Source organism: Molossus molossus, unplaced genomic scaffold (assembly GCF_014108415.1).
Source record: "Molossus molossus isolate mMolMol1 unplaced genomic scaffold, mMolMol1.p scaffold_m16_p_4, whole genome shotgun sequence".
Taxonomy (NCBI): domain Eukaryota; kingdom Metazoa; phylum Chordata; class Mammalia; order Chiroptera; family Molossidae; genus Molossus; species Molossus molossus.
The window spans coordinates 51,078,562-51,092,097 of record NW_023425377.1 but is presented as its reverse complement, the minus strand read 5'-3'; the positions used below and the strand labels follow the sequence as shown (position 1 = coordinate 51,092,097).

Sequence of the window (13,536 nt, the reverse complement as noted above, 5' to 3'; positions counted from 1 at the left end):
CAATTATGGTCTCCCATATAGTGGGATCCCATTCCGTTTTTTTTTTAAATCCTAACCTGAGGACATTTTTGCATTCATCTTCAGATAGAGAGGGAGGGAGAAAAGAGAGAAACATATCGATGTGAGAGAGACAATGTTGACTGGTTGCCACCCACACATTCCTGACCAGGACTGGGTCCAAACTGCAACTGAGGTACGTGTCCTTAGCGGGAACCGAACCTGGGCCTCTCTGGACCACAGGCCAACGTTCTAACCGCTGAGTCAAACCAGCTAGGACTCCCTTTTTGTTTTGATGGTTGTTTCTTTTGCTGTGCTGAAGCTTTTTAGTTTGATGTAGTCCCATGTGTTCATTTTTTTCTTTGTTTCTGTTCAAATTCACTCTTTTAAGAGTTAAGAGCTTGCCTTGGCTGTTTGCCTCAGTGGTTGGAGCGTCGGCCTGAGGACCAGAGAGTCCTGGGTTCGGTTTCCGCTAGGGGCATATACCAAAAAAAAAAAAGTGGCCCGGCTGGTGTGGCTCAGCGGTTGAGCTTCAACCCATTCATGCACCAAGAGGTCACCGGTTCAGTTCCTGTTCGGGGCTCATGCCCAGGTTGTGGGCCTGATCCTCAGGGGGTAGCATGCAGGAGGCGACCAAGTTGATGTTCTCTCTCATTGATGTTTCTCTCTATCTCTCCCTAATAATTAATAAAGAAAAAAAATTTTTTTAAAGTTAAGAGTAGATTGAAATATTAAAAGTGAGTAGATTAGTTGCTCTTGAAGAATCCTGACCCTGACATTTGAAAGCTGGGCTTTTTGCTTTGTCTTTGGGAAATTGGGAAGCAAGTGAGAAAGCATTTATATAATAAATATATATTATAAAATATGTGTGTATTTGGCTTCTGTTTTCTTGGTTTTGTGTGTATTTGTCCATGTGACCCCAGAGGGTAGAGATTCTCTGACTTGGTTATAGATAGATAATTATATTTGATTACTAAAAACAAAGCCCCAATTAACTGAAAGGAAAGGAGAAAGACTACCTCATCAAGTTCAAATTTATAATCCAGTTTACATGTCTGAGTCTTCCTTTGTAGTTTTGTGCTTTAGAGGAACAGATCAATTTAAAGCTGGTTTTGAGATAACTTTGATGAAGTCTAAAGAACAATTTTCAGTGATCCAATAGTACTTTCCATTTTTTTAAGCTGTTAAGTTCGAAATCATTACAGACCTGTAAGAAATTGCAAAATTAATAAAAGAGAGATCCCTATAAGCATCACCCAGCTTCCCCTAAAGGTAGCATCTTACATAACTATAATACAATTGCAAAAGCAGGAACTTGACATTGGTACAATCTACAGACCTTACTCAGATTTATGAGGTATTACATGCCCTTCTGTGTACACAGTTCTGTGCAGTTTTATCTATGTCACTAATTCATTTTTGAAATTTTTATTTTTTTTGGCATTTTTTTAAGATATCTTTTTTCTTTTTTAATTTTTTAGAAAGAGAAAGAGGGAGAGAGCGATAGAAACATTAATGAGAGAACTTTAATGGGTCACCTCCAGCATGCCCCCCAACTGGGGATTTGGCCCACAACCTGGGGGCATGTGCCCTGGCCGGGAATCAAAGCAGCGACCTCTTGGTGCATGGGTCGATGCTCCACTTGACACTGAACCACACTGGCTGGGCTGGCGTTTTTGTTTTTTGTTTTAAATTGATTTTAGAGAGAGAGGACATCAATGAGAGAGAACATTGGCTGCTTCCTGCATGCCCCCACTGGGGTTGGGCCCTCAACCTGGGCATGTGCCCTGATGGGGAATCCAACTGGTGACTTCTTGGTGCATGGTTTGACGCTCAACCACTGAGCCACACTGGCCAGGCTGCTGTTTGTTTTTTAAAAGAATTTATTGCTTTATTGTTGAGCTGCTTGTTATATATTTCCTATTGATAATTTTAGAAACCATAGTGACAACAGAGAAGTATGTTCTGCTTATGATTCTGTAAATGGAAAGACATGAAGACTTAAAAAGTGAAAAACGTATGAAATCCTCTTAAACTAGTTTTATAACAGTTCTAATGTACAGGAAAGTTATAAGCCTGGCCAGTGTGGTTCAGTGGTTGAGCGTTGACCCATGCACCAAGAGGTCACTGGTTCGATTCCTGGTCAGAGCACATGCCCAGGTTGTGGGCCCAATCCCCTGTTGGGGGCATGCAGGAGACAGCCAATCGATATTCTCTCTCATCGGTGTTGCTATCTCTCTTTCCCTCTCCCTTTCTCTCTGAAATCAATAAAGAAAAAAAATTTTTTAAAAAAGAAAAGTTATAAAGATAGTATAGAGGAGTCCTATATAATCCACACCCAGTTTCCCTTATTAACAATTTATGTTAGTGTAGTACACTTATTATAATTAATGAACCAATATTTATATAGAATTATTAACTAAAGTCCCTATTTTATTCAGATTTCCTTTGTTTTTACCTACTGTTTCTTTTCTGTTCCAGGATCCACATTACATTTAGGTTCCTCTTGACTGCAACAGGTTTTTAAGCTTTCCTTGTTTTTGATGACTTGGACATTTTTTAAGACTGCTGGTCAGGTTATTTTATTTATTTATTTTTGTTTGTTTTTGGTTTTTATCCTCACCCGAGGACATTTTTTGATATTTTGTTCAGAGTGAGAGGGAGAGAGAGAGAGAGAAACATCGACGTGAAAGCGACACATCGAGTGGTTGCCACCCACACGACCCAACCAGGGCTGGGGACAAACTGCAACCAAGGTACATGCCATTAGCGGGAACCGAACCCGGGTCTCTCCGGACCGCAGGCCGACGCTCTAACCGCTGAGCAAAACTGGCCAGGGCTGGTCAGGTTATTTTAAAGAATGTCTTTCTGTTGGGACTTGCCTGATGTTTTTCTCATGGTTAGACTGGGGATGTCGATTTTGGGGAGGAAGACCACAGAGGTTAAAGTACTGTTTTCATCACATTGTATCAAGGACACATGCTATCAACATGACTTATTGCTGTTGATGTTGACCTTAATCACCTGGCTGAGGTGTGTTTGCCAGGTTTCTCCACTGTAAAGTTTATCTGTTTTTTTTCCCTCTTTCCATATTGTCTGGCCTGTTTGGAAGGAAGTCAGTCATTATATGCAGCTCACAGTTACAGGATAGGGGAGTTAATGCTTCACCTTCTTGAGGATGGAGTATCTACGTAAATTACTTGCGATATTTCCGCATGGGAAGTTTGTCTCTCCTATTTATTTACTCTGTCGTCTATTTGTATCAGTATAGGTTCATGGACATTTATACTTTATGGCATCATCTAATACCACTTACTCTGTTGCTTCTGCTGTTCCAATTTTGGCCTTTGGGACATCTTTCTTGTGTTCCTTTCACACAACCCTCATCATTGTGGGTGTTTGGTTTTGTTCTTTTTGTTACCTTTTTTTTTATCCTCACTCGAGGACATTTTTACATTTATCTTCAGATAGAGTGGGAGGGAGAGAGAAAGACACATGGAGTGGCTGCCACCCACGTGATTCCAACCAGGGCCGGGGATAAACTGCAACCGAGGAATGTGCCCTTAGAAGGAACCAAACCCAGAACTCTCCAGTCTGCGGGCCGACGCACTAACGGCTGAGCCAAACCGGCCAGGGCTGTTATCTTTTTTTAACACTTCTTTTCTTTCTGGCACTACAAAATGCTCCAGGCTTTCTTATGTATTTTCTGCTCTAATACTAGAATCAGTCATTTCTTCAAGGAGCCATTTCCTTTTATTAGAGATGATATTAGTAATCAAGATTTGGTACTAGTTATACTTAATGCTACTGGGTGTAGTTTTTTCTAGGCCCTCTCAGCTAACAGAACAAGGAAATATATGTGTGTGGGTCAAGTGGTATATATGCACATATCTATAGGTATTTCTGTATGTAACCTGTAAATCTTATGTAAACATAAGATCATGCTGATTTCTCTCAACTCCTGCCTGTTATCAAGTGGATCATTCTGGCCTCTTTTTCCTTGCTTGTCTGTAAATTCCCATATCCCACATTACAGTGGCTCTCACCATCCATCATTTCTTTACTTCATTGTTCATTTCCAATATACATGTATAGTGGCATCTGGATTGTTAATCTGCACACCTGTGAGGAACATTTTGCCACCTAAGAAAAGTACTTTTGTATAGTCTAGTTTTACAGACCACTCACTTCCAAAGTGAGTTTGCTTTTCCCTTCACCTTCCTGACTGAAGTTTTCATGTATCTACAATGCATGAATAATACATAATATAATACATTAGATTGTTCCGTTATATCTTGCATGCTATCCTTAGATGATTTGTAAAAATTTTCACACATTAAGATTTGCTCTTTGTGCTGTAAAGTTTTATAGGTTTTAACAAATGCATAGCATCATGTATCCATAATTATATATAGCATACAGAATAGTTTCACTGTGCTTACTATTCAACCTGACCCCCACCCCCACAAACCTCAGGCAACTACTGACTTCTTTACTGTATGTAGAGTTTGCCTTTTTCAGAATGTCATAATTGGAATTATACATCATGTTGCTTTTTCAGACTAGCTTCTTTCACTTAGCAGTATGCATTTAAGATTTGCTAAGTCTTTTTGTGGCTTGATAGCTCATTTCTTTTAATTGCTGAACAATATTCCATTGTGTGGGTATTCATTTTTGTTTATGTATTGACCTACTGAGAACATTTGGGTTTCTTCAAGTTTTGAGTATGGATAAAGCTGCTATAAACATTTGCATTTAGGGTTTTGTGCATTTGTAAGCTTTCAGATCATTTGGGTAAGTAAGTACCTAGGAGGAGGATTGCCAAATCATATGACATAAATCATAAACATAAATTGCCAAACTATCTTCCAAAGTGGCTGCACTATTCTGCATTTTCACCAGCAATGAAATGAGAATTTCTCTTGTTTCACCTCCTTGCCAGGTTTTTTTTTTAATCATTCTAATGGGTGTATGGTGGTATATTGTTTTTTTAATTTGCAATTATGTAATGGCAAGTGATGTTGAGCATCTTTTTCCATGCTTATTTGCCATCTGAATATCTTTGGTGAGATGTCCAGATCTTTTGCCCATTTTATAATTGAGTAGTTTGTTTTCTTATTGTTGAGTTTGAGTTCTGTGTGTATTTTGGAAACCAGTTTGTTATCAAATATGTATTTTATCAGATAAGTGCTCTGCAAGATAAATTTTCTCCTGATCTGATTTGTCTTTTAATTCTCTTATGTGTCTTTAAGAGTCGAGGTCTTTAATTTCAAAAACGTGACTTATTTTTTTCTTTCATGTGTGAATCTTGCTTTTGATGTATTAAAAGCTCATTGTCAAATCCCCAAGGTCAACTACATTCTGTGTTTTCTTCTAGTCAGCATACTAGTGCAGTATCCTTTATATGCCTACTCAATAAGTATTACCTTTTATTATTTTTATTTTTTATTGATTTTTTTTTCTTTAGAGAGAGAGGTAGAAACGTCAATCAGCTGCCTCCTGAATGCCCCACACTGGGGATCAAGCCTGCAATCCTGGCGTGTGCCCTGACCGGGAATCGAACCGGGACCTCTCAGTCCATGGGACGACGCTCAGTCTGCTGAGCCACACTGGCCAGGCCATAAGTACTACCTTTTATTTTTTATTTATTTATTTTTAATCCTCACCCAAGGATATTTTTCCATATTTTGTTCATATAGAGTGAGAGGGAGGGAGGGAGAGAGAGAGAAACATCGACGTGAAAGGGACACATCGAGTGGCTGCCACCCACACGACCCAGCTAGGGCCGGGGACAAACTGCAACCGAAGTACGTGCCCTTAGCAGGAACCAAACCCGGGTCTGGACCGCAGGCCGATGCTCTAACTGCTGAGCCAAACTGGCCAGGGCCATAAGTACTACCTTTTAAAAGGACTCTGATATGAGGAGTATGGGTAGGAGGACTGAAATGAGGGGAGAATACGCCCTGGCAGGTTTGGCTCAACAGTTGGAGCCTCAGCCTGCGGACCAGAGTTTCCCGCAAGGGGCACGTATCAAAAAAAAAAAAAAAAAAAAAAGCTCATGAAATGAGGGGAGATAGTGTTTCTTGATAATGTCGAATTTTCAGTAACAGTGGATAATTAGATCATCTTAAAATATAATCTTCAGCCCTGGCCCATTTGGCTCAGTGGTTAGAGCGTTGGCCCGTGGACCAGAGAGTCCTGGGTTCAGTTCCCACTAAGGGCATGTACCTCAGTTGCAGTTTGCCCCCCACCCTGGTTGGGGTCATGTGGGTGGTGACTAGTCAATGTGTCTCTTTCACATTAATGTTTCTCTCTCTCTCTCTCTCTCTCTCTCTCTCTCTCTCTCTCTCTCTCTCTCTGTCTCTCTCTCTCTCCCCCTCCTGCTCTTTCTGAAGATAAATGCAAATGTCCTCGGGTGAGGATTAAAAAAAAATTATACACACACACGTACACATATACATATATAATCTTCAGTTGTAACTGTGGACAGGTCTCTAACAACACTTGGAACATTTAAGATGGCTTAATAGTGTCTCTTGGTATTACCTATTTACTGCAGTGTTTTCTTGGGAATATTGGCAAATTCCAGTTGTTAAGACAGCATATGTAAAGCCAGTAATGGCTAAGGCTTACGACTGCACATCTGTGAGAACCAATTTGTCATAGATGGCAATGGTTCCTCATAGCTTAAACAACCCTCTGAATAATGTGAAAGTAAAAGATGAGGACTTGCACACTTCTCTTACTTTAAAAAATAGGTTCTGCAGTGAGGGATGTAGGGGAAATGGTGATGGGAGAGAAATTCATTTTCTGAAGTTTGCTGAAGACTTATGTTGTTGCTGATAGGGCCTGTAGCCTCTGCCACCAGAAAACTTTTCCTTTCAAATCAGAACATTCTGACTCCCCCATGTAGATGCCTTCTTTCCCCCAGGTTCCTTGGTCCATCAACCTGGCCTAGGTTTTGTGCTGTTGCACCCTCCCTCACTAAACCCTACTTGAACCTTCTATTCTAGACCATTGTGGTTAGTGCTCTTTCTGACTGATCTTCCTGTCTTTTGTCTCTCTCACACCTCCTTAGTATTCAGCTACATAGTAACATTCAGTCTCATGTAATAGTAATAATAGGATTTGGAGTCTCTGATTCAGTTTTTTTATTTTTATTTATTTTTTATCCTTACCTGAGGACCTTTTTTTTTTGGCATTTATCTTGTGATAGAGCAGGAGGGAGAGAAGGAGGAAAAGAGAGAGAAACATCTATGTGAAAGAGACACATCGAGTGGTTGCCACCCACATGACCCCAACTGGGTCCAGGGACAAACCGCAACTGAGGAACATGCCCTTAGCGGCAACTGAACCCAGGCCTCTCTGGTCCGCGGGCCGGTGCTCTAACCACTGAGCAAAAACCAGCCAGGGCTGATTCAGTTTTTTGTTGTGATAATGAGTAGGATATTTTATTTATTTATTTTTTAGAGAGAGAGAGGAAGGGAGAAAGTGATAGGAACATTGATGTGAGAGAGAAACATCAATCGGCTGTCTCCTACACACCCCCTACTTGGGATTGAGCCTGCAGTCCAGGCATGTGTCCTGACCTGGAATCAAACCAGGACCTATCAGTCCGTGAGACGATGCTCAATAAACTGAGCCACACTGGCCGGGCATGAGTAGGGTATTTTAATTTCACTAAGTTCCTAGTGTGTAAAATGAAATGAGAGTAATACCTCATGAGAGGCTAACATGAAACAATGTATATGAAAGTTTTATAAACTGGAAAACAAAGCACAGATGAATTATTCATAAATCCTAAGCAAGTTTGATCCCCGGTTAGGCCACATATGAGGATCAACCAATGAATGCATAAATAAGTGGAACAAATCAGTGTTTCTCTCTCTCTCGTCAATAAATAAGTCAAACCCATAACCATGGCATAGAGAGACGATGCTCTAACCAGCCAGGGTAGTTTTCTTGCCTTTTTATTGTGATCACACATAAGATTTGCCATCTAAACCATTATTAAGTATACAATTCAGTCAGTGGCATTAGGTACATTCACATTATTGTGCATCCATTACCTCCATCTATTTATAGAACTCTTTTTATCTTGCAGAATTGAAACTATACTACGTACTGCCATATCATTTTGTGCATCCATGTGGCTCAGTTTTTATGTCTTAGAATCTGTAGTCCTTGGAAAGGGAACACACTGACAGTCTAATACAATACACAAGGCACTTAATTGTTTAGAAAATGCATATAAAAGTAGCAAGTCCTTGGTTTTGTTTTGTTTTTCCTTTTTATTAGATAATTATTTTTTTTACTGATGTTCCTCCTTTCCCCCCCATTGACACCCTCCACCCCACTCCCATCCCACTCTCTGCCTTCATTGTGCTGTTGTCTGTGTCCATTGGTTATGCATATATGCATATAAATTCTTTGGTTTATCTCTTCCCACAGTCCCACCCTTCTTCCCTCTGAGGTTTGTCAGTCTGTTCCCTATATCCATGTCTCTGGATCTATTTTGTTCATCAGCTTATTTTGTTCATTATATAATACAGGTAAGTGAGATCGTGTGATATTTGTCTTTCTCTGATTGGCTTATTTCACTTAGCATAATACTCTCCAGGTCCCTCCTTGTCATCTCAAAGGGTACGATCCTTGTTTTAATTTTTTTGTTGTTGAGTCTTCAAACACTAATTTAAAATTATACCTACACTTGATGGTCTTTGAACAACAGCAGCAGTATCTGTATTAAGTATTTAATGTGAGGCTAGTTCTTCTGTGATCATTTCATTGTAAAGTTTTAATCAGTACTCATAAATTAATACATGAAAGGGGATTTTGTCATTTGTCGAGCTTTTTATTTTTTAATATTTTTTCTTTACTGGTTTTTAGAGAGAGAGGAAAGGAGAGAGGGAGAGAGATAGAAACATCAAAGAGGGAGAACATTGACTGGCTGCCCCCTGCATACCCCCCGCCACTGGGGATCAGGCTCACAACCTGGGCATGTGCCCTGACTGGGAATGGAACCAAAGACCTCTGGGTGCAGGGGTCCACGCTCAACTACTGAGCCAAACCGGCCGGGCCACTTGTTGGGCTTTTACAAATGCCAGAGGTTAATTTGAAATTGTATTTGAACATTCTAGCTCTGTGAAGCTAACATGATATAAAGACAGTTAATTATGTTTGTTTTTTAGGACAATTGTTTGTATGTTTTATTTTGAAATTTTCTTGAAATTGAATCTTTTACAGTAAAACTGATTTTAGGAAAATCCCTTAGTCTCTGGGCTTACTTTCTTTATTTGTTAAATGAAATATTCACTATTTAGTTCTGATTTGAAAGCCTTAATTTTAAGTGAGAGGGGTTTAGTAGGTCTTTACAGAATTTTAAAAAGGAGGGGATACATTGAACTTACTTTGCTCGTGTTATAGGTAGATCATGGAAGAGAAGTGGTTGCTGTGTGTGTTACTAGTCCTTGGAACTACTGTCATTCAGGCTCATGAGGGCCATGATGATGATGTGATTGATATTGAGGATGACCTAGATGATGTCATTGAAGAGGTAGAAGACTCAAAACCAAAGACCAGCACTCCTCAATCTCCAAAGGTTTGAAGTAGTCTTTGAATCTATTTGTTTTACCTCTTGAAATAATCAAAGGGTGAAGGTAAATTTGGATAATTTTCAAAGGGAAAGCTAATATGCTAAAATACTTATTCATCTTTCTGGCAGCCTTTGTTATATTTTACCAAAGATAAATTACATGGATTTCATTCAAGGACCAGCTAGGAGAGTTTTGTAGTAATTGAGAATAAATAGAGAATAAATCCTATTAAGAAAGGAATGTTGTTGAAAATTTCAATTCTTAATTCATTTTTATATGACACAGGTCACCTACAAAGCTCCAGTTCCAACAGGAGAAGTGTATTTTGCTGATTCCTTTGACAGAGGAACTCTGTCTGGGTAAGTGTTTCTTAAGAGGGGAAAAATCTTAGAGGTAAACCTGTAAATAGGGGAATAGTGAATTCCTTTTATTTTTATTTTTTTGCTTTTCCTCAACTGAGGATATGCTTTTCTATTGGTATGTGTATATATGTATATTTTTTTAGAGAGGGGTGGGGCGTGAGAAAGAAACATCAATTGGTTGCCTCCAGTACGTGCCTTGGCCGGGGATTGAACCCACTCCTGGGAATATGCCCTGACTGGGAATTGAACCCCACCACCTTTTGGTGTATGGGATGATGCTCCCACCAACTGAGCCACACCGGCCAGGGCTAGTGGTTTCCTTTTAGAATAGCGTCTTAATAGTGAAATGGCCATAACTGTTTTATATCCCTAGTGTTCATGTCCATTTAGGAAAATCGTCTTTTAGAACATGTGGTTCACTTTTCCATTTCTCTCTTTCTCTTCCACCCTATATTTTATTCTTTGATTGAGGAAATTTTTTTCTCTTGAGTCTTAAAAAGTTTGATACTTTTTCTTACAGGTTTGTGAATTGAGTACAATATATTATCCCTACTTAAATAACAGATTTAAAAGTAGAGTGGTTAGTTAAGAAGGCTAGAAAGAGCTGGAAAGAGATCCTGCTTTTATTAGTATTTACATTGTTTCTTTTCACAGGTCAACTATCATTTGGACGTTAATTTTGGGATTTGTCTTAATTACAGGTGGATTTTATCCAAAGCCAAGAAAGATGACACTGATGATGAAATTGCCAAATATGATGGTGAGAATTCATTTGTTTGAAATAATAATAGGAAGTTGAGGTTTGAAGTGTTTCCATGGTATCTCTTAAGACTAGTTTAAAAGGAGTATCTGCATTTTAAGATTTTTTTTCCTTTGAAGTTTTGCTATCACTATATTTTATAGGGTTAGACCTGTTTCATATCATAAAATGTAATCTATCACCTATAGTGTTGTATTTTGGAAATGGAAGGTGTTTTTTAAGCATTGGTAAAAGAAATATGTTACAGGTTTTAAAAAAAACATATCTTAATATTTGTCAAATATATGTGTGTGTAATAGTAATAGGCCAGCTTTCATAGGTAAATGGAATATGTTAAAATATGTTGGTATGATAGACTTGCACAACTTGGAGTTTTGTTTGCTACCATTTAAAGAACCTTCAAAGGTATAGTTAAGGAGTGGAACTTTTTTGTGTGTGTTGTAGGAAAATGGGAGGTAGATGAAATGAAGGAAACAAAACTTCCAGGTGACAAAGGACTTGTTTTGTTGTCTCGGGCCAAGCACCATGCCATCTCTGCTAAACTGAACAAGCCCTTCCTGTTTGATACCAAGCCTCTCATTGTTCAGTAAGTGAAATACTCCTTTGATAGAAGCTTTCTAGGAAGGGTGATCTCAGAAGATATATTATAAAACTTACTCTAGCCTGGCCAGTATGACTCAGTGGTTGAACATCATTCCATGCATCAAGAGGTTGTCGGTTCGATTCCCGGTCAGGGCATATGCCCAGCTTGTGGGCCCATTCCCTACTTGGGGGCATGCCGGAGGCAGCCAGTCAGTGTTCTCTCTCATCGATGTTTCTCTCTCTCCCCCCCTCTTCTTTCCTCTCTCTCCCTCAAAATCAATTTTTAAAAAGAATAAATCTTATTAAAGAAAACTTACTCTACAGTAAAAAAACAATTATGAGAATTGCTGTCTGTTACAGTAGGGATTTTTTAGTGTATTTAGGCATCCTGTAATGTAATATTATTTTCCTGCCCAATATGTTATTCTGAAAGAAACTGGCTATTTTTCCTTCTAATAGCAAATGAACTTTTGAATTTTATAAAAGTATTTACTGGGAATCTGCATTAAGATTTTATTTTGTTTTATTCTACTTATTTATTTATTTTGGAGGGATTGGTAAACCATTTAAAAGCAATAGGACCCCTGGCCGGTTTGGCTCAGCGGTTAGAGCATCAGCCCACAGAAACAGATTGATGAACCTCAGAGGAGAGGGGTTTGGGAAGAAATAAACCAAAGAACTTATATGTCTATATACATAACCAATAAACATAGATTATAGTGTGGGGAAGGAAGGAGGGAGGGGAGGAGGGGTTCAGTGGGGGAAAAAAGGGGGAACATCTGTAATACTTTCAATAATAAAGATTTAAAAAAAAAAAAAAAGGGCAATAGGAGATGGAATCTTTCCTAAGGATAAACATATGACCTGTGATAAAATGTGAGACCAAGCCCTGGCTGGTTTGGTTCAGTGGTGAGAGCATTGGCCTGCGAACCAGAGAGTTCCAGGTTCGGTTCCCGCTAAGGACACACAACTAGGTTGTAGTTTATCCCCGGCCCCGGTTGGGGTTGTGTGGGTGGCAGCTACTTGATGTGCCTCTCACATCAATGTTTCTGTCTCTTCCCCCCTTTCTCCCTCCTGCTCTATCTGAAGATAAATGCAAAAATGTCCTTGGGTGAGGATTGGGGAAAAAAAATATGAAACCAAGATGGGAAAAGGAGTAAGAAATTTGATATTTTAAAATGCCATATGGTTTTCTGCTTTTCTCTCTGATTAGGTATGAAGTTAATTTCCAAAATGGAATAGAATGTGGTGGTGCCTATGTGAAACTACTTTCTAAAACCCCAGAACTCAACTTGGTAGGTACTTCCTATTTCTTTATGTGACCACCATGATTATCTTTCAAGTACCTTAAAGGAAAGGAAAGAAAATTTTGTAAGATATGTAAAAATAAAGGCCTTTTCTGCTGTTAAAATATTTTGGAGGGCTGGTAATACTGATTTTGATATTTCTGTGCTTTTTATTTGAAATACGAATTTCAGGACTCTTCTGTCTTATCTCTGGTTTCTGTTCTGTGTAATCTTTAGTTTTAGCAAACATATTTCTTTGTTTTATGAAAGAAGCAGTAACTATGTAGATATATGCATTGCTTTGTTTTTTTAAGCACTTCCATAATATTCTTATGTAAAATTTCCGTTTATTACTTTTCACTGGTATCTATATGAATCTCATAAATGAGTCAGCTTTTCTTTTCTTTTCTTTTCTTTTATTTTGTAATTTTTCAATTACATTTGACATTCAGTATTACTTTATTAGTTTCAGGTGTATAGTATAATGGTTAGACGTTTATATGATTTACAAAGTGGATCCCTCTATAAGTCTAGTACCCACCTGACAACATACATAGTTATTTATAATATTGCCTATATTCCCTATGCTGTACTTTATATATCCCTGTGACTCTTTTGTAACTACCAATTTGTACTTAATCCTTTTACCATTTTACTCAACTCCCCAGCCCGCTTCCCATCTGGCAACCATCAGTTTGTTCTCTGTAGTAATAAGTCTGTTTCTGTTTTGATCATTTTTGTTCTTTAGATTCCACATGTAGGTAAAATTATGGTCTGTCTTTCTCTGTCTGACTTAATTTCACTTAGCGTAACACCCTTTAGGTCTATCCATGCTGCCACAAATCAGCTTTTCTTTTAATGTGACACTAATTTATTTGGTATTTTATAAGAGGAAGTATCACACTTTTGAAAAGTTGAACACTTTGATTTACTTAAAATAATACCTTTTTATT

At 38.6% G+C, this 13,536-nt stretch overlaps 1 protein-coding gene across 3 annotated transcripts in view; it reads left to right on the top strand.

Moving 5' to 3' along the window:
- Positions 1-13,536, top strand: part of CANX (calnexin) — a 38,579-nt gene that overhangs the window by 8,116 nt on the left and 16,927 nt on the right. For 2 of the 3 annotated variants that reach the window (XM_036282314.1, XM_036282315.1), the window contains exons 2-6: positions 9,424-9,598; positions 9,879-9,952; positions 10,657-10,715; positions 11,160-11,301; positions 12,511-12,592. In XM_036282314.1, coding sequence (XP_036138207.1) covers positions 9,431-9,598; positions 9,879-9,952; positions 10,657-10,715; positions 11,160-11,301; positions 12,511-12,592 — 525 coding nt within the window. In that variant the 5' untranslated portion in view covers positions 9,424-9,430. Of the gene's footprint in view, positions 1-9,423; positions 9,599-9,878; positions 9,953-10,609; positions 10,716-11,159; positions 11,302-12,510; positions 12,593-13,536 lie in introns of those variants that run through there. The other variant, XM_036282316.1, reaches the window with a different exon arrangement.